At 58.2% G+C, this 27,378-nt stretch overlaps 1 protein-coding gene across 1 annotated transcript in view; it reads left to right on the top strand.

The window, feature by feature from the left end:
* The first annotated feature begins 12,821 nt into the window (after positions 1-12,821).
* Positions 12,822-27,378, top strand: part of psmf1 (proteasome inhibitor subunit 1) — a 140,379-nt gene continuing 125,822 nt past the window's right edge. Inside the window, exon 1 of the mRNA XM_072515302.1 lies at positions 12,822-12,983. Coding sequence (XP_072371403.1) covers positions 12,855-12,983 — 129 coding nt within the window. The 5' untranslated portion in view covers positions 12,822-12,854. The remainder of the gene's footprint in view (positions 12,984-27,378) is intronic.

Here is a 27,378-nt window from a genome sequence, read left to right as displayed (position 1 = left end):
GGCTGGCTCTGCTGTACAGAAGGGTGGGAAAAAGAGTGGAAGGGCTATAGTCATAGGGGATTCAATTGTAAGGGGATAGGCGGTTCTGTGGTCGAAAACGAGACTCCCGAATGGTATGTTGCCTCCCAGGTGCACGGGTCAGGGATGTCTCAGATCGGCTGCAGAACATTCTGAAGGGGGAGGGTGAACAGCCAGTTGTCATGGTGCATATAGGCACCAATGATATAGGTAAAAAACGGGATGAGCTCCTACAAGCAGAATTTAGGGAGTTAGGAGCCAAGTTAAAAAGTCGGACCTCAGAGGTAGTAATCTCAGGATTGCTACCAGTGCCACGTGGTAGTCAGAGTAGAAATGAAAGAATAGGCAGGATGAATGCGTGGCTTGAGAGATGGTGCAGGAGGGGGGGGTTTAGATTTTTGGGACATCGGAACCGGTTCTGGGGGAGGTGGGACTATTACAAATTGGATGGTCTACACCTGAGCCGGACTGGAACCAATGTCCTTGGGGGTGCTTTTGCGAACGCTGTTGGGGAGGGTTTAAACTAATTTGGCAGGGGGATGGGAACCAAATGAGGAGGTTAGTGGACAGTAAAGAGGTAGGAGCTAAAGCCTGTAAGGAACTAGATCATGAAGTCAGAGTGACTAAGGGGAAGAGTCGGCAGGGAGCAGATGATGAACGCAAAGGGACTGGTGGTCTGAGGTGCATTTGTTTTAATGCAAGAAGTGTAGAAGGCAAGGCAGATGAACATGGATTAGTACCTGGGAGTATGATGTTATTGCTATTACTGAGACTTGGTTGAGGGACGGGCATGATTGGCAACTAAATATCCCAGGATATCGATGCTTCAGGCGGGATAGAGAGGGAGGTAAAAGGGGTGGAGGAGTTGCATTATTGGTCAGAGAGGACATCACAGCTGTGCTGAAGGAGGGCACTATGGAGGACTCGAGCAGTGAGGCGATATAAGCAGAGCTCAGAAATAGGAAGGGTGCGGTAACAATGTTGGGACTGTACTACTGACGTCCCAACTGCGAGCGTGAGACAGAGGGACAAATATGTAAACAGATTATGGAAAGATGGAGGAGCAACAGGGTGGTGGTGATAGATTTTAATTTTCCCAACATTGACTGGGATACACTTAGTGTCAGAGGTCTAAATGGAGCAGAATTTGTAAGGAGCATCCAGGCGGGTTTTCTAGAGCAGTATGTAAATAGTCCAACTCGGGAAGGGGCCATACTGGAATGGGCCCGGCCAGGGGAATGAGCCCGGCCAGGTGGTTGAAGTTTCAGTTGGGGATTACTTTGGGAAGTGATCACAATTCCGCAAGTTTTAGAATACTCATGGACAAAGACGAGCGTGGTCCTAAAGGAAGAGTGCTAAATTGGGGGAAGGCCAACTATACCAAAATTCGGCAGGAGCTGGGGAATGTGGATTGGGAGCAGCTGTTTGAAGGTAAATCCACATTTTATATGTGCAGGACAGACCTGTCCCTGTGAAAATGAAGGATAGAAATGGCAAGATTAGGGAACCATTGGTGACAGGTGAAATTGTAAGACTAGCTAAGAGGAAAAAGGACGCATACATAAGGTCTCGGCGACTGAAGACAGACGAAGCTTTGGAAGAATATCGGGAATGTAGGACCAATCTGAAACGAGGAATCAAGAGGGCTAAAAGGGGTCATGAAATATCTTCAGCAAACAGGGTTAAAGAAAATCCCAAAACCTTTTATTCATATAAGGAGCAAGAGGGTAACTAGAGAAAGGGTTGGCCCACTCAAGGACAAAGGAGGAAAGTTATGCGTGGAGTCAAGAGAAAATGGGTGAGATCCTTAACGAGTACTTTGCATCGGTATTCACCGAGACGGACATGACGGATGTTGAGGTTAGGGATAGATGTTTGATTACTCTAGGTTAAGTCGGCATAAGGCATTAAGGTGGACAAGTCCCCAGGTCCGGATGGGATCTATCCCAGGTTGCTGAGGGAAGTGAGAGAGGAAATAGCTGGGGCCTGAACAGATATCTTTGCAGCATCCTTGAACACGGGTGAGGTACCTGAGGACTGGAGAATTGCTAATGTTGTCCCCTTGTTTAAGGGTAGCAGGGATAATCCAGGTAATTATAGACCGGTGAGACTGACGTCAGTGGTAGGGAAGCTGCTGGAGAAGATACTGAGGGATAGGGATCTATTCCAATTTGGAAGAAAATGGGCTTATCAGTGATAGGCAACATGATTTTGTGCAGGGAAGGTCATGTCTTACCAACTTAATAGAATTCTTTGAGGAAGTGACAAAGTTGATTGATGAGGGAAGGGTTGCAGATGTCATATACATAGACTTCAATAAGGCATTTGATAAGGTTCCCCATGGTAGGCTGATGGATAAAATGAAGTCTCATGGGGTCCAGGGTGTACTAGCTAGATGGATAAAGAACTGGCTGGGCAACAGGAGACAGAGTAGTAGTGGAAGGGAGTTTCTCAAAATGGAGAACTGTGACCAGTGGTGTTCCACAGGGATCCGTGCTGGGACCACTGTTGTTTGTGATATACATAAATGATCTGGAGGAAGGTATAGGTGGTCTGATTAGCAATTTTGCAGATGACACTAAGATAGGTGGAGTAGCAGATAGTGAAGGGAACTGTCAAGAGAATACAGCAGAATATAGATAGATTGGAGAGTTGGGCGGAGAAATGGCAGGTGGAGTTCAATCCGGGCAAATGCATTTTGGAAGATCCAATTCAAGAGCGAACTATACGGTAAATGAAAAAGCCCTGGGGAAAATTGATGTACAGAGAGATCTGGGTGTTCAGGTCCATTGTACCCTGAAGGTGGCTGCGCAGGTCGATAAGAGTGGTCAAAAAGGCATACGGCATGCTTTCCTTCATCGGAAGGGGTATTGAGTACAAGAGTTGGCAGGTCATGTTACAGTTGTATAAGACTTTGGTTCGGCCACATTTGGAATACTGCGTACAGTTCTGGTTGCCACATTACCAAAAGGATGTGGATGCTTTGGAGAAGGTGCAGAGGAGGTTCACCAGAATGTTGCCTGGTATGGAGGGCGCTAGCTATTAAGAGAGGTTGGGTAGATTAGGATTATTTTCAGTAGAAAGACGGAGATTGAGGGGAGGACCTCAAATCATGAGAGGTATAGACAGGGTGGATAGCAAGAAGCTTTTTCCCCAGAGTGGGGGACTCAATTACTAGGGGTCACGAGTTCAAGGTGAGAGGCAAAAAGTTTAAGGGAGATATGCATGGACAGTTCTTTACGCAGAGGGTGGTGGGTGCCTGGAACGCATTGCCGGCGGAGGTGGTAGAGGTGGGCATGATAGCATCATTTAAGATGTATCTAGACAGATACATGAATGGGCAGGGAGCAAAGGGATACAGATCCTTAGAAAATAGGTGACAGTTTTAGCTAGAGGATCTGGATCAGCGTAGGCTTGGAGGGCCGAAGGGCCTGTTCCAGTGCGGTAATTTTTCTTTCTTTCTAATTTACTTTCCACTTCTGGTCTGCCAAAATACTTTTTTAAATTTTATTTATTTATTTATTTTATTCTCCTCCTTTTTCACATTTTCTCCCACATTTACACCCATCAACAATAAACAATAATCAGCAAGATATGTCAATCCCCATAATAACAACGATCCCATCCGCCCACCAACCCCCAAACCTCAGCCCACATGTTTACATAAACAAATGACAAAAAGGAATCAGGGATTACCCGTAGTTACCCTTAATCTACACAGCCCCTTCCCCCCCACCCCACCCCCCCCAACTAATGATCGATGTTATCCAGTTCTTGAAAGTGCATAATAAATAGTGCCCATGACTTGTAGAACCCCTCCGAGCTTCCCCTCAGTTCGAACTTAACCTTCTCAAGGGTCAAGTATTCCAACAGGTCCCCCCGCCACGCCAGGGCACTGGGTGGAGAGGCTGCTCTCCATCCCAGCAGGATCCGCGTTCGGGCGATCAACGAGGCGAAGGCTATGATATCTGCCGCCACTCCCGTTTCCAACCCTGGCTGGTCTGACACCCCGAATATGGCCTCCTGGAGACCCGGGTCCAGTTTCACACGCACCACCTTGGAAATTACCCGAAACACCTCCTTCCAGTACTCCCCTAGCTTTGGACAGGACCAAAACATATGAACGTGATTCGCGGGCCCCCCCCCGTAACGCTCACACACATCCTCTACTCCTTCAAAAAATCGGCTCATCCTCGCCCTCGTGAGGTGCGCTCTATATACCACCTTCAGCTGTATCAGCCCCAACCTCGCACATGAGGTGGAGGCATTCACTCTCTGGAGCACCTCACACCAGACCCCCTCCTCTATAACCTCTCCCACCCCTTCCTCCCACTTTGCTTTGATCCCTTCCAGTGGTGCCTTATCCTCTTACAGAATAGCTCCGTACACCGCTGACACTGCCCCCTTCTCCAGTCCCCTTGTCGTCAACACCTCCTCCAGCAATGTGTAGGCTAGTTCCTCTGGGAAGCTCTGTATCTCCTTCCTGACAAAATCCCGAACCTGCATGTACCTAAACCCTTCTCCCTGCTCTAGCCCATACTTCGCTTCCAGCTCCCTCAATCCTGCAAACCTACCCCGAAGAAACAAATCTTATAGCGTCTTAATCCCCTTCTATTCCCATTTCCGAAAACTTCCATCCCACCTCCCTGGCTCAAATCTGTGGTTCCCCCGAATCGGCATTTTCCTTGACCCTAAACCCAACCTGAAGTGTTGGCGAAACTGCCTCCAGATTTTCAATGAAGCTATTATTACCGGACTCCCTGAATATTTCCCCGGAGATATCGGGAGCGGCGCTGTTGCAAGTGCCTTCAGCCCCGACCCCCTGCACAAACCCGCCTCCATTCTGACCCACTGAGAATCCACCCCTCTGACCCAGCTCCGCACTTTCTCCACATTCGCCGCCCAGTAGTAGTACTACAAGTTCGGGAGACCCAAACCCCCTGCCTGCCTTCCCCTCTGTAGCAGCACCTTTCTCACTCTGGCCACCTTCCCTCCCCATATGAATGAGGTAATCCTTCCCTCAATCTCCCTGAAAAAAGACTTTGGCAGGAAAATCGGTAGGCATTGAAAAATAAACAGGAATCGCGGCATCACATTCATTTTAACCGCCTGTACCCGACCTGCCAGTGACAGAGGAAGGCCGTCCCACCTTGCCAGATCGGCTTTCACTCTCCCCACCAAACTAGTGATGTTGTACCTGCGAAGCCTCCCCCACTCCCGGGCAACCTGCACCCCCAGATACCTAAAATGAGTCCCTGCTCTACGGAATGGCAGCCCCCCCACCCCTGCCCGAGACACCACAAAGTACTCACTCTTGTCCAGATTCAACTTGTACCCCGAGAAAGACCCAAATACCCGCAGTAACTCCAATATTCCTCCTATCGACGCACTCGGCTCCGACACATACATCAGCAAGTCGTCGGCATATAAGGACACCTTATGCTCTATCCACCCCCCCCCCGCACTATTCCTTTCCATGCTCCCGAACTTCTCAATGCGATGGCCAATGGCTCAATCGCAAGTGCAAACAGCAGGGGGGACATAGGACATCCCTGTCTCGTCCGACGGGGGAGAGAGAAATATCTTGAACTGATAGTATTTGTGCGGACACTCGCCTTCGGTTCCTTATATAGCTTTACCCAGTTCACAAACCTTGGTCCAATCCCAAACCGCTCCAGCACTGCCATCAGGTACCCCCATTCTACCCAATCAAATGCCTTCTCGGCATCCAATGCCACAACTACCTCTGTTTCCTTTCTTTCCGCCGGTGCCATAACAATGTTCAAAACCCTCATAATGTTCAAAAACAGCTGCCTCCCTTTCACAAACCCCGTCTGATCCTCCCCTATTACCTTCGGAAGGCAGTCCTCCAGCCTACCCGCCAGTACCTTCGCCAACACTTTTACGACCACATTCAGAAGTGATATGGGCCGATACGACCCACACTCCGTCGGATCCTTATCTATTTTTAGTAACAGGGAAATCGATGCCTGCCCCAAGGTTTGCGGCAACACCCCCTTCCCTATCACCTCCTCAAACATCCCCACCATCAGGGGTGCCAACCTATCCTCAAGTTTTTTAATAATATTCCACCGGAAACCCATCCGGCCCTGCCACCTTCCCCGACTGCATCCTCCCAATCGCATCCTTTATCTCCTGCTCCATTATTGCTCCTTCTAATGTATCCCTGTCCCCCTCCCCTAGCCTCGGGTACTCCAACCCATCGAGAAATTCCTGCATCTTGTACGGTCTCCTCCGAGTGGCTCTGACTTGTACAACCTCTCATAAAACTCCTCAAAAACCTTGTTAATCAGCACTGGGGCCACCACCAACTTCCCTGCCCTATCCTTCACCTGAAGAATTTCCCTTGCTGCTGCCTCCCTCCGGAGCTGACCTGCTAACATACCCCGCCTTATCTCCATGTTCATACACTGCACCCCTTGCTCGTCTCAGTTGGCGCACCGCCTTCCTGGTGGACAGTCGGTCGAAGCTTGCCTGTAGTTCCTTCCTCTTTTCCAGCTTCGCCGGGTTCCCATCCTCTGCATACCTCCTATCTACCTCCAACATCTCATCTATTACCCTCTGCCGCTCCCAACCTCTCCTCCTTATCCACCCTAGCCTTAAACAAAATTACCTTACCTCTCACCACCGCCTTTAGAGCCTCCCAGACGACTGCCTTCGACACCTCACCCGTACAATTGAAACCTACACATTCCTTAATTACCTTTTCAATTTTCTCACAGAATACTTGGTTCCCCAAAAGCCCCACATCCAGTTTCCACCCCGGTCTCTGCGCTGCTCCCTTCTCTAGCACCATATCCACCCGATGTGGAGCGTGATCTGACACTGCAATTACAGAGTATTCCGACCCCTTGACTCCAGCCAGCAAAGCCTTCCCCACCACAAGAAAGTCGATCCACGAGTATACCTTATGGACCGCTGAGAAAAACGAATACTCCCGTTCCCTTGGGTGCAGGAACCTCCAAGGGTCCACCCCTCCCATTTCCACCATTAGCCCAGCCAGCGCCTTCGCACCCCCTGATGGGACCAGCGGGCGCAGCCGTGATCTGTCCAACCTTGGCTCCTGCACCAGGTTCCAATCCCCCCCCACAATCAGCTCATGCATGTCTAAGTCGGGAATAGCCCCAAACACCTTCCTCGCGAATCCCACATCGTCCCAATTGGGACCGTATACACTTAACAGCGCCACTAATCTCCCCTCCAATGCCCCTGTCACAATCACATATCTACCCCCCTGATCTGCCACCACCTTCTCCATCTGGAAGCGTACCCTTTTGCTGACCAGCACCGCTACCCCTCGAGCCCTTCCATCAAATCCGGAGTGAAACACTTGGCTAACCCAGCCCTTTTTAAGTCTCACCTGGTCCTTCACCCTCAAGTGAGTCTCCTGCAGCATTGCTACATCGGCTTTCAAACTTTTAAGATGTGCAAGCACCCTTGACCTCTTGACCGGACCTCCTAGCCCTCTCACGTTCCACGTGATTATCCTTACTGGGGGTCTCTCATCCCCCCCCACCTTTCTTATCCACCATCACCATACCACCGGGCCCTGCCCCATAAGCCTGACCCGCCCCTGTCCATTGTTAACATCGAACCCCTCCCCCCCCTCCCAAGAACCTCCCCCAACAAAAACATCCCCCAACATCCCTCCCTCCACCCCCTCTTGCTCGCCTCGTCGGCCCATTGAAGCCTGCTATCCAGGCTCCAACGTCCGCAGTCCTCCTCTCACCTCACCCCCGTTCACTAACTGACTCTAGTTAGCTAGCGCGGGTGGCTCCCCCCGCCAATACCTCTCGCCCCCTTCTGCCCAGTCCCAGAGAAAGAAACACCCAAACAAACCCAACAATCCAACCCCTACAATTCACTAACATAACATTTAACCGTCGCAACACAGAACGCCATTAACTTGAACTCTGTAACAATGCAAAGAAAAGTAAATTTCAATACAAATCAGTAAAAAGAAAGTTGTAACATTTGTACATTTTCCAGCCGCTCAAACACAGTCCACAGTCTCTCTTCCAGTTCCGCTCTTCAGGTCTGTCCCAAGCCTTCTGCCCTCACGAACGCCTCAGCCGCCTCCGCTGTCTCAAAATAAAAGTCTTTGGCTTTATATGTTACTCTCAATTTCGCCGGGTACACCACACAAAATCGCACCCCCTTCTCGTACAAAGCCGCCTTCTTTCGCCCAAATGCCGCTCGTCGTTTTGCCAACTCCACCGTCCAGTCCTGATAGATCCGAACCGCAGTACCATCCCACAGCACCTCACGCTTCTGCTTTGCCCAGCTTAATACTTTCTCCTTCATGCAAAACTTATGGAAGCAGATAATTACTGTCCTTGGCGGCTCGTTCACTTTGGGCTTCGGCCTTAATGACCGATGAGCTCGGTCTAGCTCGTACGGGGTGGGGTTCTCACCCTCCCCCATCAGCTCCGCCAACTTCTTAGCGAAGTATTGCGTTGGCCTTGGGCCCTCCGTCCCTTCGGGCAAGCCCACAATTCTCAAATTGTGCCGCCTTGAGCGGTTTTCCAAGTCTTCCAGCTTTGCTCGGAGCCCTCTGTTAACCTCCACCACCCTCCGCAGCTCGTCCCCCATCGAGGTGACCTAGTCACTGTGTCGTGTCACGGCCTCCTCTACCTCCTTCACCTTCTCGCCCTGCTCTCTCACCTCGGCCAATGCCTTTGCCACCTCCACCCTGATCGGGCCGATTGCCTCCTCCAACAATGACCTCACCACGACCACCATCTCTTTCCTCAGGATCTCCATGTGCCTCACCAAACGTTTTTCCAGCTCCACCACCATCACCTCGGTCATCTTCTCCACCGTAAGTAGTGAATCATTCGGGTTAAACATCTCTCCTCAGCATGATATTCATGTCTCTCCTACTTTTCTTGTCACTTTCGCTTTGACATCTGGGTGTAACAGATCCAGGTGACACTTTGGTCATCTACCTATCGATAATTTAGCTGGTGAGAGTCCTTTAGTTGTTTGTGGCGTGATACGATATGTAAATAAAAACCTCGAGGGTTTGGTCCCTAAAGTCACCTGCCAGCCTCTTCAATCCTTCCTGCAATGTCTGACAGCTCGCTCTGCCAAGCCATTTGAAGCTGGATGAAAAGGCACAGTGCACACTTGGTGTATTCCATTCCTTTGGGTAAACTCTTGCAACAACTCATTCGTAAATGTTGTACCATTATCAGAAACAAGAGAATCCGGTAACCTAGAGTTCCAAGACTTGGGGTAGCTTTTCTATGGTACTGGCAGCTTTAATGTTGCTCATGACGTATACTTCTAACCACTTAGAATGTGCATCCACGGTGACTAAAAACATGTGATCAATGAAAGGATCTGCAAAATCCACATGAGTTATCCACAAGGACAATCAGGTCACTCCCAAGGATGTAGTGGTGCTAGTGACATCATCTTCTGGTTAGATTGACATGCAAAACTGGATTTTACTTTGTTCTCCAAATCCTGGTCCATATTAAGCCATCAAACATACGACCTGGATGAGCGTCATCCATTACTTGCGGACGATCAGTGGGTGGGTGGAACAACCACTCTCAACCCCCACGGTATGCATCATCCTGCACAGTTAACTCGTCTTTGCGCCTCACATAAGGCATCAACCCACCATCTTCTATGATAGATGGCCATCCTTGCATCAGAAATCTTTTGCGACAGAATAGGATCTCTATCCATCCACTGCTTAATTTGTTGAGCACTCACTGACAAGTTTCTCGAGGAAGAAAATTGTCTCAGGAGTACACAATACCTGAGTTGGCAAATGCGGTAAAGGGAGACGGCTTAACGGATCCGCATTAGCATTGTCTTGCCCGGCCCTGTACACGGTGCTGTACTGATATGCTGATAATGTAAGTGCCTCGTGCTGTATTCATGCTGAAGCCATGGAAGGAATACATTTTGACTCACTGAAAAGGCTCATCAACGACTTGTGGTCAGTGCATATGGTGAACAAAAGACCAGAGATATTGATGGAATCTTTTTACCGAAAAAATGATAGCTAGACTTCCAGTATCCAACTTTGACTACCCCTTTTCAATTTTTGTCAGCGTTCTAGATGCAAAACCAATAAGGTTTTTGTCCCGTCCTCCATTACATTAGAAAGTACTGCCCCCACACAGTAGGGCAAGGCATTGCATAGCAGGATAATTCCCTGCCTGGATCAAAATGGGCTAGCAGATTCGTCGATTGCAGCAGCGGTTTCACATCGTGGAAAGCCTTATTCTGTGCAGACTCCCACTTCCAACTTAGTTTCTTTGAATAGAAGTAGGTAGAGTGGAGCCAACACTGTAGACAGGTCTGGCAAAAACGTTCCATAATAGTTTATTCAGCCCAAAAATAACCTGAGCTCGGCTACATTCCTGGACTCTGGAGCTTCCTTAATTACTTGAACTTTCACTTCCACAGGAGACAAGCCTTGTGCAGTGATTCTGTAGCCTAGATATTCCACGCTCGATGGAGAAAATGCACTTGCTACGCTTCAGATGCAGTCCCGACTCTGAAAACCTTTTTAAAACTCGCTACAGGTTGTTGAAGTGCTCCTCCTCAGTCTTGCTCAAAATTAAAATGACATTGAAGTACATTGAAACTTGAGAAATGCCTTGTAACAGGTTGTCGATCGTCAGTTGGAAAATCGGCAGGCTGGCGGATATGTCAACAACCAAACGGTTATACTTTAAAAAACCTTTATGCGTGTTGATGGTCACGTGCTGCTCTGAATCTTCCCCCAGCAAGTGTTGTTGATAGGCCTGGCTCATGTCCAGTTTTGAAAATGTCTTGCCTCCTGCAAGGGTTAAAAACAGATCTTCTACCCTCGGCAACGGGTTTAACGTCCAGTTTGGAAACCTGATTAATGGTTAGCTTGTAATCTGCACATATGCACTGTACCATCACTTTTAAGAACAGAAATAATTGGACCTGCCCAATGTGAAAACTGAATGATTCCTAGCCTTTGCAGTCCCTCCAACTCCTCCTCCACTTGCCGTTAATGGTGTGGGGCAGTCTTCGGTTTGAAAGAGTGAGGAGCAGCCTGAGGATCTACAAACAATTTAACTGCCTCTTGATATGAAGGCCAACATACCATTTGCCTTCTTTACTGTCTGCTGTACCTGCGCGCTTACTTTCAGCGACTGATGCATGAGGACACCTCTCTCAATTTACACCCATTCAAGTAATAATCTGCCTTCCTATTTTTGCTACCAAAGCAGACAACCTCACATTTATCCACATTATACTGCATCTGTCATGCATGTCCCCATTCACTCAGTCTCAGCTTTCCAAACGATTGTGCCATTGGCTGAGGCTTTCTTACATTTGAAGTTCCCTGTTCAGCCTTCGACTTTCTCTTACCACTCCTGCACCTCTTCAATAAATTCCCCTACTTGTTGCACTGGTGACAAAAAGCGTTGATAAACATACAATGATTGTGTGGTGTGACCCTCCACACCTAAAGCACTCCATAATATTTGGAAGACATACTTCAAGACAGACTAATTTGTGGCATTAACAAGGACAGTATTCAGTGGTGTTTGCTGGGAGAAGCCACACTTACTTTTAAGAAGGCCCTAGAAATTTCTCAGAGCATGGAAATGGCTGCCAATGATGCAAATATTCAGAAGGCCAATGGCGACACGCAGGCAGATAGATGCACTGCCTCAAGTAAAAAAATAAGCTGCAAGTAAAATGGGGGAATATTGTGGAGTGCAGGTCGTGCACTCCAATCGTTGAGGCCGTGCATCTGGCGGAAGAAACACAGCACCAAGACACACCATTGGAAAAGGGGTGTAAAGGTATCACTGCATGATCTGTCTCAAGGAAATTCCCTCTGTGCCTTTCCATTCAGAGCAACTCCTTGCCTTCCTCCATCATCAGGACACGCCTTCGCAACTCCGTTCTACTCCCAGTGGAGGGTTCTCTACATGGGAGTCCTCCCATTTTCCATCGAGGACCTCAAGTGGAGGGTGTTGCATGTGGTTCACAGACGGTATATCTTTTCTGTGGCCAAGGGGAGTCGGTGTTCCATGTTTAAATAGATTGCCCACCGTTGAAGCCCCTCTTCAGCCATTTGAAGGGGCTGCTCCTCCACCCTTGGCTGCACTTCAGCCCCAACGCTCCTCATCTTCGGTCACCCAGTGCGGAGAGGGGCGGGAAGGGAGCAGGCCCTGCTCCTGGGCCGGGCCAAGGTGGCTACTAGGGCTGGTCTAGCTCAGTGGGCTAGACAGCTGGTTTGTGGTGCAGAACAAGGCCAGCAGCGCGGGTTCGACTCCCATACCGGCCTCCGGCCCGATTTATTTGGCACGCGGTGTCCACCCCCACACTTCAGGCCCTCCGCGCCCAGTGGGCACCACCCCCAGCAATGACATTTTAATTCTTGATGAATTGATTCGAGTCCTGTTTTTTTGAAGAGTGTTGTCAACCCACTCACCATTTCAGAATCACTTTACCTGAGTCTTCCTCCACTGGAGTAATCAACCTCTGGGTGATAACTCTCAGCTCTGGCGCCCTCTTTGTGAACGTATTTGGCCCTGTCGCGCTGACTGGAGCCACAACGTGCAGCCATTAACCGCCACCCTGAGGCGCTGGGCCTGCGCTGCCCGCCTGTTGCTGTGGTGACCGGCGCGCCCCCGCCCGCCTGTTGCTGTGGTGACCGGCGCGCCCCCGCCCGCCTGTTGCTGTGGTGACCGGCGCGCCCCCGCCCGCCTGTTGCTGTGGTGACCGGCGCGCCCCCGCCCGCGGCTCGCTCCCGCCCGCGCGGCTCGCTCCCGCCCTGCTCCCGCCCCGCGCGCCCCCGCATCATGGCGGGCCTGGAGCTACTCTACCACTCGGTGGCCCGGGACGTGCTCTCCCCCCAGGACGCTCTGCTCTGCTTCATCCACTGGGAGCTGGTCCGGGCCGGATTCAAGTGCCTGGGGACCGGGGACCAGGTGAGCGCGAGGCCCGAGGCCTGGAGGAGGAGGCCGCGGCTCTCTGCCCCCCCCGGCAGGAGGGAGCGAAAGTGAAAGGGAGGGAGTGAGGGCAGACTGCAGCCCGCACGGGGCAGCGCAGGTCTGTCCCTCGGATGAGAGAGCGGGGCCCATAGTCACCTGCCCCCTGCCCGCACCTCCCCCCTGCCCGCACCTCCCCCCACCCCCCTGCCACCACGGCCCCCCTGCCACCACTGCCCCCTCCCCCCTCCCCCCTGCCACCACTGCCCCATCTCCCCCTGCCACCACTGCCCCCTCCCCCCTGCCACCACTGCCCCTGCCACCACTGCCCCCTCCCCCTGCCACCACTGCCCCCTCCCCCCTGCCACCACTGCCCCCTCCCCCTGCCACCACTGCCCCCGCCACCACTGCCCCCTCCCCCTGCCACCACTGCCCCCTCCCCCTGCCACCACTGCCCCCTGCCACCACTGCCCCCTCCCCCTGCCACCACTGCCCCCTCCCCCCTGCCACCACTGCCCCTGCCACCACTGCCCCCTCCCCCATGCCACCACTGCCCACTGCCCCCTCCCCCCTGCCACCACTGCCCCCGCCCCCCTGCCACCACTGCCCCCGCCCCCCTGCCACCACTGCCCCCGCCCCCCTGCCACCACTGCCCCCTCCCCCCTGCCACCATTGCCCCCTTCCCCCTGCCACCATTGCCCCCTCCCCCTGCCACCATTGCCCCCTGCCACCATTGCCCCCTCCCCCCTGCCACCACTGCCCCCTCCCCCCTGCCACCACTGCCCCCTCCCCCCTGCCACCACTGCCCCCTCCCCCCTGCCACCACTGCCCCCTCCCCCCTGCCACCACTGCCCCCTCCCCCCTGCCCCCTCCCCCTGCCACCACTGCCCCCTCCCCCCTGCCACCACTGCCCCCTGCCACCACTGCCCCCTCCCCCTGCCACCACTGCCCCCTCCCCCCGCCACCACTGCCCCTGCCACCACTGCCCCCCTCCCCCCTGCCACCACTGCCCACTGCCCCCTCCCCCTGCCACCACTGCCCCCTCCCCCCACTGCCCCCTCCCCCCTGCCACCATTGCCCCTGCCACCATTGCCCCCTCCCCCTGCCACCATTGCCCCCTCCCCCCTGCCACCATTGCCCCCTCCCCCCTGCCACCACTGCCCCCTCCCCCCTGCCACCATTGCCCCCTCCCCCCTGCCACCACTCCCCCTGCCACCACTGCCCCCTCCCCCCTGCCACCACTGCCCCCTCCCCCCTGCTACCACTGCCCCCTCCCCCCTGCCACCACTGCCCCCTGCCACCACTGCCCCCTCCCCCCTGCCACCACTGCCCCCTCTCCCCTGCCACCACTGCCCCCTCTCCCCTGCCACCACTGCCCCCTCTCCCCTGCCACCACTGCCCCCTCCCCCCTGCCACCACTGCCCCCTCCACCCTGCCACCACTGCCCCCTCCCCCCTGCCACCACTGCCCCCTCCCCCCTGCCACCACTGCCCCCTCCCCCCTGCCACCACTGCCCCCTCCCCCCTGCCACCACTGCCCCCTCTCCCTGCCACCACTGCCCCCTCCCCTGCCACCACTGCCCCCTCCCCCTGCCACCACTGCCCCCTCCCCCTGCCACCACTGCCCCCTCCCCCTGCTACCACTGGCCCCTCCCCCTGCCACCACTGCCCCCTGCCACCACTGCCCCCTGCCACTACTGCCCCCTCCCCCTGCCAACACTGCCCCCTCCCCCTGCCAACACTGCCCCCTCCCCCTGCCACCACTGCCCCCTCCCCCTGCCACCACTGCCCCCTCCCCCTGCCACCACTGCCCCCTCCCCCTGCCACCACTGCCCCCTCCACCTGCCACCACTGCCCCCTCCCCCTGCCACCACTGCCCCCTCCCCCTGCCACCACTGCCCCTTCCCACTGCCCCCTCCCCCTGCCACCACTGCCCCCTCCCCCTGCCACCACTGCCCCCTCCCCCTGCCACCACTGCCCCCTCCCCCTGCCACCACTGCCCCCTCCCCTGCCACCACTGCCCCCTCCCCTGCCACCACTGCCCCCTCCCCCTGCCACCACTGCCCCCTCCCCCTGCCACCACTGCCCCATCCCCTGCCACCACTGCCCCTCCCCCTGCCACCACTGCCCCCTCCCCCTGCCACCACTGCCCCCTCCCCCTGCCACCACTGCCCCCTCCCCCTGCCACCACGGCCCCCTCCCCCTGCCACCACGGCCCCCTCCCCCTGCCACCACGGCCCCCTCCCCCTGCCACCACGGCCCCCTCCCCCTGCCACCACTGCCCCCTCCCCCTGCCACCACTGCCCCCTCCCCCTGCCACCACTGCCCCCTCCCCCTGCCACCACTTCCCCTCCCCCGACCTGCCCTCTACCCACTCCCCTGCCCTCACCTAGCCCCTCCCCCTTCCACCATCTAGCCCCTCCCCCACCTGCCCACGACCCCTCCCCTGCCCGCTCCCCCTGCCCCCCCGCCTGTTCCCCCGGCCCGCACCCCCCCCTCCTCCTGCCCTACCCCCTCCTCCTGCCCTCTCCCCCTGCCCCACCACCCTCTGCCCCACCACCCTCTCCCCCTGCCCCACCACCCTCTCCCCCTGCCCCACCACCCTCTCCCCTGCCCCACCACCCTCTCCCCCTGCCCCACCACCCTCTCCCCCTGCCCCACCACCCTCTCCCCCTGCCCCACCACCCTCTCCCCCTGCCCCACCACCCTCTCCCCCTGCCCCACCACCCTCTCCCCCTGCCACCACTGCCCCCTCCCCCGCCACCATTGCCCCCTCCCCCTGCCACCATTGCCCCCTCCCCCTGCCACCCCTCCCCCTGCCACCACTGCCCCCTCCTCCCTGCCACCGCTCCCCCCTGCCACCACTGCCCCCTGCCACCACTGCCCCCTCCCCCCAGCCACCACTGCCCCCTCCCCCCTGCCACCACTGCCCCCTACCCCCTGCCACCACTGCCCCCTCCCCTGCCACCACTGCCCCCTCCCCCCTGCCACCACTGCCCCCTGCCACCACTGCCCCCTCTCCCCTGCCACCACTGCCCCCTCCCCCCTGCCACCACTGCCCCCTCCCCCTGCCACCACTGCCCCCTCCCCCCTGCCACCACTGCCCACTCCCCCCTGCCACCACTGCCCCCTCCCCCCTGCCAGCACTGCCCCCTCCCCCTGGCACCACTGCCCCCTCCCCCCTGCCACCACTGCCCCCCTGCCACCACTGCCCCCTCCCCCTGCCACCATTGCCCCCTCCCCCTGCCACCACTGCCCCCTCCCCCTGCCACCACTGCCCCCTCCCCCTGCCACCACTGCCCCCTCCCCCTGCCACCACTGCCCCTTCCCCCTGCCACCACTGCCCCCTCCCCTGCCACCACTGCCCCCTCCCCCTGCCACCACTGCCCCCTCCCCTGCCACCACTGCCCCCTCCCCTGCCACCACTGCCCCCTCCCCTGCCACCACTGCCCCCTCCCCTGCCACCACTGCCCCCTCCCCTGCCACCACTGCCCCCTCCCCCTGCCACCACTGCCCCCTCCCCCTGCCACCACTGCCCCCTCCCCCTGCCACCACGGCCCCTCCCCCTGCCCCCACGGCCCCTCCCCCTGCCCCCACGGCCCCTCCCCCTGCCCCCACGGCCCCCTCCCCCTGCCACCACGGCCCCCTCCCCCTGCCACCACGGCCCCCTGCCACCACGGCCCCCGCCCCCTGCCACCACGGCCCCCTCCCCCTGCCACCACGGCCCCCTCCCCCTGCCACCACGGCCCCCTCCCCCTGCCACCACGGGCCCCTCCACCTGCCACCACTGCCCCCTCCCCCTGCCACCACTGCCCCCTCCCCCTGCCACCACTTCCCCTCCCCCGACCTGCCCTCTACCCACTCCCCTGCCCTCACCTAGCCCCTCACCCTTCCACCATCTAGCCCCTCCCCCTTCCCCCACCTGCCCGCGACCCCTCCCCTGCCCGCTCCCCCTGCCCGCTCCCCCTGCCCCCCGCCTGTTCCCCCGGCCCGCACACCCCCCTCCTCCTGCCCTACCCCCTCCTCCTGCCCTCTCCCCCTGCCCCACCACCCTCTGCCCCACCACCCTCTGCCCCACCACCCTCTCCCCCTGCCCCACCACCCTCTCCCCCTGCCCCACCACCCTCTCCCCCTGCCCCACCACCCTCTCCCCCTGCCCCACCACCCTCTCCCCCTGCCCCACCACCCTCTCCCCCTGCCCCACCACCCTCTCCCCCTGCCCCACCACCCTCTCCCCCTGCCCCACCACCCTCTCCCCCTGCCCCACCACCCTCTCCCCCTGCCCCACCACCCTCTCCCCCTGCCCCACCACCCTCTCCCCCTGCCCCACCACCCTCTCCCCCTGCCCCACCACCCCCTCCCCCTGCCCCCACCTGCCCGTGACCCCTCCCCTGCCCGCTCCCCCTGCCCCCCACCTGTTCCCCCGGCCCGCACCCCCCCTCCTCCTGCCCTCCCCCTCCTCCTGCCCTCCCCCTCCTCCTGCCCTCCCCCTCCTCCTGCCCTCCTGCCCTACCCCTCCTCCTGCCCTACCCCTCCTCCTGCCCTCCCCGCCCTCCCCCTGCCCTCCCGCTGCCCTCCCCGCCCTCTCCCCCTGCCCTCCCCGCCCTCTCCCCCTGCCCTCCCCGCCCTCTCCCCCTGCCCTCCCCGCCCTCTCCCCCTGCCCTCCCCGCCCTCTCCCCCTGCCCTCCCCGCCCTCTCCCCCTGCCCTCCCCGCCCTCTCCCCCTGCCCTCCCCGCCCTCTCCCCCTGCCCTCCCCGCCCTCTCCCCCTGCCCTCCCCGCCCTCTCCCCCTGCCCTCCCCGCCCTCTCCCCCTGCCCTCCCCGCCCTCTCCCCCTGCCCTCCCCGCCCTCTCCCCCTGCCCTCCCCGCCCTCTCCCCCTGCCCTCCCCGCCCTCTCCCCCTGCCCTCCCCGCCCTCTCCCCCTGCCCTCCCCGCCCTCTCCCCCTGCCCTCCCCGCCCTCTCCCCCTGCCCTCCCCGCCCTCTCCCCCTGCCCTCCCCGCCCTCTCCCCCTGCCCTCCCCGCCCTCTCCCCCTGCCCTCCCCGCCCTCTCCCCCTGCCCTCCCCGCCCTCTCCCCCTGCCCTCCCCGCCCTCTCCCCCTGCCCTCCCCGCCCTCTCCCCCTGCCCTCCCCGCCCTCTCCCCCTGCCCTCCCCGCCCTCTCCCCCTGCCCTCCCCGCCCTCTCCCCCTGCCCTCCCCGCCCTCTCCCCCTGCCCTCCCCGCCCTCTCCCCCTGCCCTCCCCGCCCTCTCCCCCTGCCCTCCCCGCCCTCTCCCCCTGCCCTCCCCGCCCTCTCCCCCTGCCCTCCCCGCCCTCTCCCCCTGCCCTCCCCGCCCTCTCCCCCTGCCCTCCCCGCCCTCTCCCCCTGCCCTCCCCGCCCTCTCCCCCTGCCCTCCCCGCCCTCTCCCCCTGCCCTCCCCGCCCTCTCCCCCTGCCCTCCCCGCCCTCTCCCCCTGCCCTCCCCGCCCTCTCCCCCTGCCCTCCCCGCCCTCTCCCCCTGCCCTCCCCGCCCTCTCCCCCTGCCCTCCCCGCCCTCTCCCCCTGCCCTCCCCGCCCTCTCCCCCTGCCCTCCCCGCCCTCTCCCCCTGCCCTCCCCGCCCTCTCCCCCTGCCCTCCCCGCCCTCTCCCCCTGCCCTCCCCGCCCTCTCCCCCTGCCCTCCCCGCCCTCTCCCCCTGCCCTCCCCGCCCTCTCCCCCTGCCCTCCCCGCCCTCTCCCCCTGCCCTCCCCGCCCTCTCCCCCTGCCCTCCCCGCCCTCTCCCCCTGCCCTCCCCGCCCTCTTCCCCTGCCCTCCCCGCCCTCTCCCCCTGCCCTCCCCGCCCTCTCCCCCTGCCCTCCCCGCCCTCTCCCCCTGCCCTCCCCGCCCTCTTCCCCTGCCCTCCCCGCCCTCTTCCCCTGCCCTCCCCGCCCTCTCCCCCTGCCCTCTCCCCCTGCCCTCCCCGCCCTCTCCCCCTGCCCTCCCCGCCCTCTCCCCCTGCCCTCCCCGCCCTCTCCCCCTGCCCTCCCCGCCCTCTCCCCCTGCCCTCCCCGCCCTCTCCCCCTGCCCTCCCCGCCCTCTCCCCCTGCCCTCCCCGCCCTCTCCCCCTGCCCTCCCCGCCCTCTCCCCCTGCCCTCCCCGCCCTCTCCCCCTGCCCTCCCCGCCCTCTCCCACTGCCCTCCCCGCCCTCTCCCCCTGCCCTCCCCGCCCTCTCCCCTGCCCTCCCCGCCCTCTCCCCTGCCCTCCCCGCCCTCTCCCCCTGCCCTCCCCGCCCTCTCCCCCTGCCCTCCCCGCCCTCTCCCCCTGCCCTCCCCGCCCTCTCCCCCTGCCCTCCCCGCCCTCTCCCCCTGCCCTCCCCGCCCTCTCCCCCTGCCCTCCCCGCCCTCTCCCCCTGCCCTCCCCGCCCTCTCCCCCTGCCCTCCCCGCCCTCTCCCCCTGCCCTCCCCGCCCTCTCCCCCTGCCCTCCCCGCCCTCTCCCCCTGCCCTCCCCGCCCTCTCCCCTGCCCTCCCCGCCCTCTCCCCCTGCCCTCCCCGCCCTCTCCCCCTGCCCACCCCGCCCTCTCCCCTGCCCTCCCCGCCCTCTCCCCCTGCCCTCCCCGCCCTCTCCCCCCGCCCTCTCCCCCCGCCCTCCCCGCCCTCTCCCCCCGCCCTCCCCGCCCTCTCCCCCCGCCCTCCCCGCCCTCTCCCCCCGCCCTCCCCGCCCTCTCCCCCCGCCCTCCCCGCCCTCTCCCCCCACCCTCTCCCCCTCCCCGCCATCTCCCCCTGCCCTCCCCGCCCTCTCCCCCGCCTTCCCCGCCCTCTCCCCCTGCCCCACCACCCTCTCCCCCTGCCCCACCACCCTCTCCCCCTGCCCCACCACCCTCTCCCCCTGCCCCACCACCCTCTCCCCCTGCCCCCCCGCCAGCTCCCCCTGCCCCCCGCCTGTTCCCCCGGCCCGCACACCCCCCTCCTCCTGCCCCACCCCCTCCTCCTGCCCTCTCCCCCTGCCCCACCACCCTCTGCCCCACCACCCTCTCCCCCTGCCCCACCACCCTCTCCCCCTGCCCCACCACCCTCTCCCCCTGCCCCACCACCCTCTCCCCCTGCCCCACCACCCTCTCCCCCTGCCCCACCACCCTCTCCCCCTGCCCCACCACCCTCTCCCCCTGCCCCACCACCCTCTCCCCCTGCCCCACCACCCTCTCCCCCTGCCCCACCACCCTCTCCCCCTGCCCCACCACCCTCTCCCCCTGCCCCACCACCCTCTCCCCCTGCCCCACCACCCCCTCCCCCTGCCCCCACCTGCCCGTGACCCCTCCCCTGCCCGCTCCCCCTGCCCCCCACCTGTTCCCCCGGCCCGCACCCCCCCTCCTCCTGCCCTCCTCCTGCCCTCCCCCTCCTCCTGCCCTCCCCCTCCTCCTGCCCTCCCCCTCCTCCTGCCCTCCCCCTCCTCCTGCCCTCCCCCTCCTCCTGCCCTCCCCCTCCTCCTGCCCTCCCCCTCCTCCTGCCCTACCCCTCCTCCTGCCCTACCCCTCCTCCTGCCCTCCCCGCCCTCCCCCTGCCCTCCCCGCCCTCCCGCTGCCCTCCCCGCCCTCTCCCCCTGCCCTCCCCGCCCTCTCCCCCTGCCCTCCCCGCCCTCTCCCCCTGCCCTCCCCCGCCCTCCCCGCCCTCTCCCCCTGCCCACCCCGCCCTCTCCCCTGCCCTCCCCGCCCTCTCCCCCTGCCCTCCCCGCCCTCTCCCCCTGCCCTCCCCGCCCTCTCCCCCTGCCCTCCCCGCCCTCTCCCCCTGCCCTCCCCGCCCTCTCCCCTGCCCCCCCCCGCCCTCTCCCCCCGCCCTCCCCGCCCTCTCCCCCCGCCCTCCCCGCCCTCCCCGCCCTCTCCCCCCGCCCTCCCCGCCCTCTCCCCCCGCCCTCCCCGCCCTCTCCCCCGCCCTCCCCGCCCTCTCCCCCCACCCTCTCCCCCTCCCCGCCCTCTCCCCCTGCCCTCCCCGCCCTCTCCCCCTGCCTTCCCCGCCCTCTCCCCCTGCCTTCCCCGCCCTCTCCCCCTGCCCCACCACCCTCTCCCCCTGCCCCACCACCCTCTCCCCCTGCCCCACCACCCTCTCCCCCTGCCCCACCACCCTCTCCCCCGCCCCACCACCCTCTCCCCCTGCCCCACCACCCTCTCCCCCTGCCCCCCCGCCAGCTCCGCCTGCCCCCCGCCAGTTCCCCCTGCGCCCCCCGCCAGCTCCGCCTGCCCCCCCGCCAGCTCCGCCTGCCCCCCCGCCAGCTCCGCCTGCCCTCTGCCAGCTCCCCCTGCGCCCCCGCCAGCTCCCCCTGCGCCCCGCCAGCTCCCCCTGCGCCCCCGCCACCTCCCCCTGCCCCCCCCGCCAGCTCCCCCTGCCCCCCCACCAGCTCCCCCTGCCCCCCCACCAGCTCCCCCTTGCCCCCCCCCCCCCCCGTCAGCTCCCCCTGCCCCCCCGCCAGCTGCCCCTGCCCTCCCGCCTGATCCCGCTGCCCCGCCGGCTGGCTACGCCTGCATGTCCTGCCTGCCCCCCTGCCCTTTCCTCCTGCCCGCTCCTCCTGCCCGCTCCCGCTTCCCCTGCCCCCCACTCGCTTCCCCTGCCCCCCTCACCCGCTTCTCCTGCCCCCCCACCCGCTTCCCCTGCCCCCCCACCCGCTTCCCCTGCCCCCACTGCCCGCTCTTACGTTTCTCGGTCCCACTCAGTGCATGGTTGGGAAGGATGTAAAATTCTTCCCCCTCTTCAGTGCAAATCACCTCAACCCCACACAAGGCAAGGTTGATCTTCAGCAGGTAACCTTGCCACCCCTCCTCACTGAAGAGTCTTCAAGCCAAGCTATCCAGTTTCTGTTTATAAAGCACCTTTAATATGGTTGAAAAAAATCCACAACAATGCTCAGAATAACAGACAAATTTCATTGCTGTTTGTGTGAACTTTTATGTGCAGATTGGCTGCTGCATTTCCCACATTGTAAAAGGACTTCATTGATTAAAATGCTGAGGGATGTTGTGTAAAGTGTTATAGATATAGCTCTTGGGGCTAAAGAGATAAGTGGGGGTGGCGGGATCAAGGTATTGATGATCAGCCATGATCATATTGAATGGCGGAGCAGGCTCGAAGGACCGAATGGCCTCCTATTTTCTATGTTTGTATATAAAATGCATGTCTTTCAAATGACTAATTTGTAAGGGGAATGGGACACAGCGTAGCTGTACAGTTGGGAGTGAAGTTCAATCAAACATAGTTGGAAAGCTTGGTCAGTCGAGCAGGCAGAGAAGTCATAAGTTCCTAAGATATATGAGCAGAATTAGACCATTTGGCCCATCAATTCTGCTCCGTCATTCGATCATGGCTGATCTCATCCTAGCCTTAACCCCACCATCCTGCCCGTTCTCCATAACCCTTCAACTTATTACCAATTAAAAATCTGTCTTACTCCTCAAATTTACTAACAGTCCCAGCACCCACTGCACTCTGGGGTAGTGAATTCCACAGATACACAACCGTTTGGGAGAAGCAGTGTCTCCTCAACTCCGTTTTAAGTTTGCTACCTCTTCTGCTATGACCTATTGTTCTAAAAAGCCCCACAAGAGGAAGCATCCGCTCCATGTCTACTTTATCCACACCTTTTATCATGTATATCTCAAATAGATCTCTCATTCTTCTAGACTCGACAGTGTAGGCCTAAATTGTTCAATCTCGCTTCATACGACAAACCCCTCATCTCTGGAATCAACCTAGTGAACCTTCTCTGAACTGCCTCCAATACCACAACATCTTTCCTCAAATACGGGGACCAAAACTGTGCACAGTACTCCAGGTGCGGCCTCACTGATGCCTTGTATAGTTACAACAACACTTCCTTACCTTTATACTAAATTCCTTTTGCTATAAATGCCAACTTTTTGCTTTCTTTGTCTGCTGTACTTGCATGCTAGGTTTCTATGACTCATGAACGAGGACACCAAGATCCCCCTGCAACGGATCACCCCAAAGTCTCCCCCCATTTTGATAATAAGTTGCCTTCCCAGTTCTTCTGACCAAAATGGATGACCTCACACTCATCCACGTTAAACTCCATCTGCCAAATTTTGGCCCACTCTCCTGACCTATCTATGTATATCTGTACGGTTCTTACTTCCCCCTTGCAACTTACTCTCCCGCCTATTTTTGTGTTGTCTGCAAATTTGACTATAGAACCTTCTGTAAGTTCATAAGATATAGGAGCAGAATTATGCCATTCGGCCCATAGAATGGCGGAGCAGACTCGATCATGGCTGATATGTTCCTCATCTGCTACCTACAATGTTACAGGCCAAGAGCTGGATTGCGAAATCAGCCAGAGCATCTCCTCCCTCGAACACATGACCTAGGAGTGGGAGTCGGCAATTTAGCCTCCCAGCCTAACACCCTCAATGTGATTGTGGCTGATCCCAACCTGGCCTCAACTCCACGTTCCTGCCCATTCTCCATAACCCTTCAACCCATTACCAATTAAAAATCCGGAGTAATCTGCTCCCTGGTTGGTTGGCCAACATACTGTTCTGTGCTGTATGACGATGACTCCACTGGTCCTGGAGTCTCGGGAATTAAAGATGGATCTCTCTCGACACTGCTGCCAGTGACACCTGAAACCATAGGGAGCACTTAAAAACAAAGTGTTCAATTGAAAAAGCACATTCCATAGATAGTCAGAAAAAATATGCTAAACCACAGCCAATAAAGTACTTCCAAAGCGTAGTTGTTATCATTTGTTATCAGCAAAATCCCGCTAACAGCAATAAGTTAAGTGGTCAAAAATCTGTTTTAGTGATGCTGATTGAAGGATAAGTATTGGTCAGGACATCAGGAGGAATGCTCCTGTTCTTTAAGTAATACCATGGGGCCTTTTATGTCTACCTGAAAGGGGAGGCAGAACTTTGGTTTAACATGCAGGACTCCCTCGGGGAGTGTCAGGCTGGATGACATGCTCAGTTCTCAGGATTGGGGCCTGTAATCGCAGCGTGGATGTGAGTGTTACCAACTGAGTTGCAGCTGACAAATTTAGGTAGATCCTGCTTTCCCCAGTTCAGAAGGTTTAGCAACAGCCAAGGCAGTGGACCACTGAAGTGTGCACAGAGAATGTATTTGGTTATGACCGTACAGCCTAGTGGCACATAGCTCGTAATCAATCTTTCCACCAGAGGTCTTAAATATACAATCATCAGTATCATGTTCAATTAATAATATAGGAGGAATTTCTTCGCACAGAGTGTTGAGAATGTGGAACGCTCCCAAATGAAATGGTTGAAGCAGAGAACAATAATGTATTTAGGGGAAGTTTACAGCATCTATGAGGGCGAAGGGATTAGAGGGATATCAGGGCTGGGTGTGAAGAGACTCATGTGGAGTATCAACACTGGCTTCTCGTTCTGTGCTGTCAGGTTTTGTAATTTTCTAAAAAACTGCTTCGCGTCAACTCCAAACTTAGAATGTTGCAGCTCAGAAACAGGCCCAATTCGTCTATACTGGGGTTTCCCTTTCATCCCACCTAACAACACAACCTGCTACTCCTAACCCCTCCATGGATTAGAACATAGAGCGATACAGCGCAGTACAGGCCCTTCGGCCCACGATGTTGCACCGAAACAAAAGCCCTCTAACCTACACTATGCCATTATCATCCATATGCTTATCCAATAAACTTTTAAATGCCCTCAATGTTGGCGAGTTCACTACTGTAGCAGGTAGGGCATTCCACGGCCTCACCACTCTGCGTAAAGAACCTACCTCTGACCTCTGTCCTCTATCTATTACCCCTCAGTTTAAAGTTATGTCCCCTCGTGCCAGCCATATCCATCCGCGGGAGAAGGCTCTCACTGTCCACCCTATCCAACCCCCTGATTATTTTGTATGCCTCTATTAAGTCTCCTCTTAACCTTCTTCTCTCCAACGAAAACAACCTCAAGTCCATCAGCCTTTCCTCATAAGATTTTCCCTCCATACCAGGCAACATCCTGGTAAATCTCCTCTGCACCCGCTCCAAAGCCTCCACGTCCTTCCTATAATGCGGTGACCAGAACTGTACGCAATACTCCAAATGCGGCCGCACCAGAGTTTTGTACAGCTGCAACATGACCTCCTGACTCCGGAACTCAATCCCTCTACCAATAAAGGCCAACACTCCATCGGCCTTCTTCACAACCCTATCAACCTGGGTGGCAGCTTTCAGGGATCTATGTACATGGACACCTAGATCCCTCTGCTCATCCACACTTCCAAGAACTTTACCATTAGCCAAATATTCCGCATTCCTGTTATTCCTTCCAAAGTGAATCACCTCACACTTCTCTACATTAAACTCCACTTGCCACCTCTCAGCCCAGCTCTGCAGCTTATCTATGTCCCTCTGTAACCTGCTACATCCTTCCACACTGTCGACAACACCACCGACTTTAGTGTCGTCTGCAAATTTACTCACCCACCCTTCTGCGCCTTCCTCTAGGTCATTGATAAAAATGACAAACAGCAACGGTCCCAGAACAGATCCTTGTGGTACGCCACTTGTAACTGAACTCCATTCTGAACATTTCCCATCAACCACCACCCTCTGTCTTCTTTCAGCTAGCCAATTTCTGATCCACATCTCTAAATCACCCTCAATCCCCAGCCTCCGTATTTTCTGCAATAGCCTACCGTGGGGAACCTTAGCAAACGCTTTACTGAAATCCTTATACACCACATCAACTGCTCTACCCTCGTCTACCTGTTCAGTCACCTTCTCAAAGAACTCGATAAGGTTTGTGAGGCATGACCTACCCTTCACAAAGCCATGCCGACTATCCCTGATCGTATTATTCCTATCTAGATGATTATAAATCTTGTCTCTTATAATCCCCTCCAAGACTTTACCCACTACAGACGTGAGGCTCACCGGTCTATAGTTGCCAGGGTTGTCTCTGCTCCCCTTTTTGAACAAAGGGACCACATTTGCTATCCTCCCGTCCTCAGGCACTATTCCTGTAGCCAATGATGACATAAAAATCAAAGCCAAAGGTCGAGCAATCTCTTCCCTGGCCTCCCAGAGAATCCTAGGATAAATCCCATCAGGCCCCAGGGACTTATCTATTTTCAGCCTGTCCAGAATTGCCAACACCTCTTCCCTACGTACCTCAATGCCATCTATTCTAATAGCCTGGGCCTCAGCATTCTCCTCCACAACATTATCTTTTTCCTGAGTGAATACTGACGAAAAATAGTATCTCGCCTATCTCTTCAGACTCCACACACAACTTCCCATCCCTGTCCTTGACTGGTCCTACTCTTACCCTAGTCATTCGCTTATTCCTGACATACCTCTCGAAAGCTTTTGGGTTTTCCTTGATCCTACCTGCCAAATACTTCTCATGTCCCCTCCTTGCTCGTCTTAGCTCTCTCTTTAGATCCTTCCTCGCTACCTTGTAACTATCCATCGCCCCAACTGAAACTTCACACCTCATCTTCACATAGGCCTCCTCCTTCCTCTTAACAAGAGATTCCACTTCCTTGGTAAACCACGGTTCCCTCGCTCTACGCCTTCCTCCCTGCCTGACCGGTACATACTTATCAAGAACACGCAGTAGCTGATCCTTGAACAAGCTCCACTTATCCAGTGTGCCCAACACTTGCAGCCTACTTCTCCAACCTATCCCCCCCAAGTCGCGTCTAATGACATCATAATTGCCCTTCCCCCAGCTATAACTCTTGCCCTGCGGTGTATACTTATCCCTTTCCATCATTAACGTAAACGTCACCGAATTGTGGTCACTGTCCCCAAAGTGCTCTCCTACCTCCAAATCCAACACCTGGCCTGGTTCATTACCCAAAACCAAATCCAACGTGGCCTCGCCTCTTGTTGGCCTGTGAACATATTGTGTCAGGAAACCCTCCTGCACACACTGTACAAAAAACGACCCATCTAATGTACTCGAACTATATCTTTTCCAGTCAATATTTGGAAAGTTAAAGTCTCCCATAATAACTACCCTGTTACTTTCGCTCTTATCCAGGATCATCCTCGCCATCCTTTCCTCTACATCCCTAGAACTATTTGGCAGCCTATAGAAAACTCCCAACAGGGTGACCTCTCCTTTCCTGTTTCTAACCTCAGCCCATACTACCTCGGAAGATGAGTCCCCATCTAGCATCCTCTCCGCCACCGTAATACTGCTCTTGACTAGCAGCGCCACACCTCCCCCTCTTTTGCCTCCTTCTCTGAGCTTACTAAAACACCTAAACCCCGGAACCTGCAACATCCATTCCTGTCCCTGCTCTATCCATGTCTCCGAAATGGCCACATCATCGAAGTCCCAGGTACCAACCCATGCTGCCAGTTCCCCTACCTTATTTCGTATACTCCTGGCATTGAAGTAGACACACTTCAAACCACCTACCTGAACACTGGCCCCCTCCTGCGACGTCAAATCTG

The sequence above is a fragment of the Scyliorhinus torazame genome, chromosome 8, assembly GCF_047496885.1.
Source record: "Scyliorhinus torazame isolate Kashiwa2021f chromosome 8, sScyTor2.1, whole genome shotgun sequence".
NCBI classification, from domain to species: domain Eukaryota; kingdom Metazoa; phylum Chordata; class Chondrichthyes; order Carcharhiniformes; family Scyliorhinidae; genus Scyliorhinus; species Scyliorhinus torazame.
Note: the sequence above shows the minus strand (reverse complement) of the source record. Positions and strands in the feature narration are given on the sequence as shown.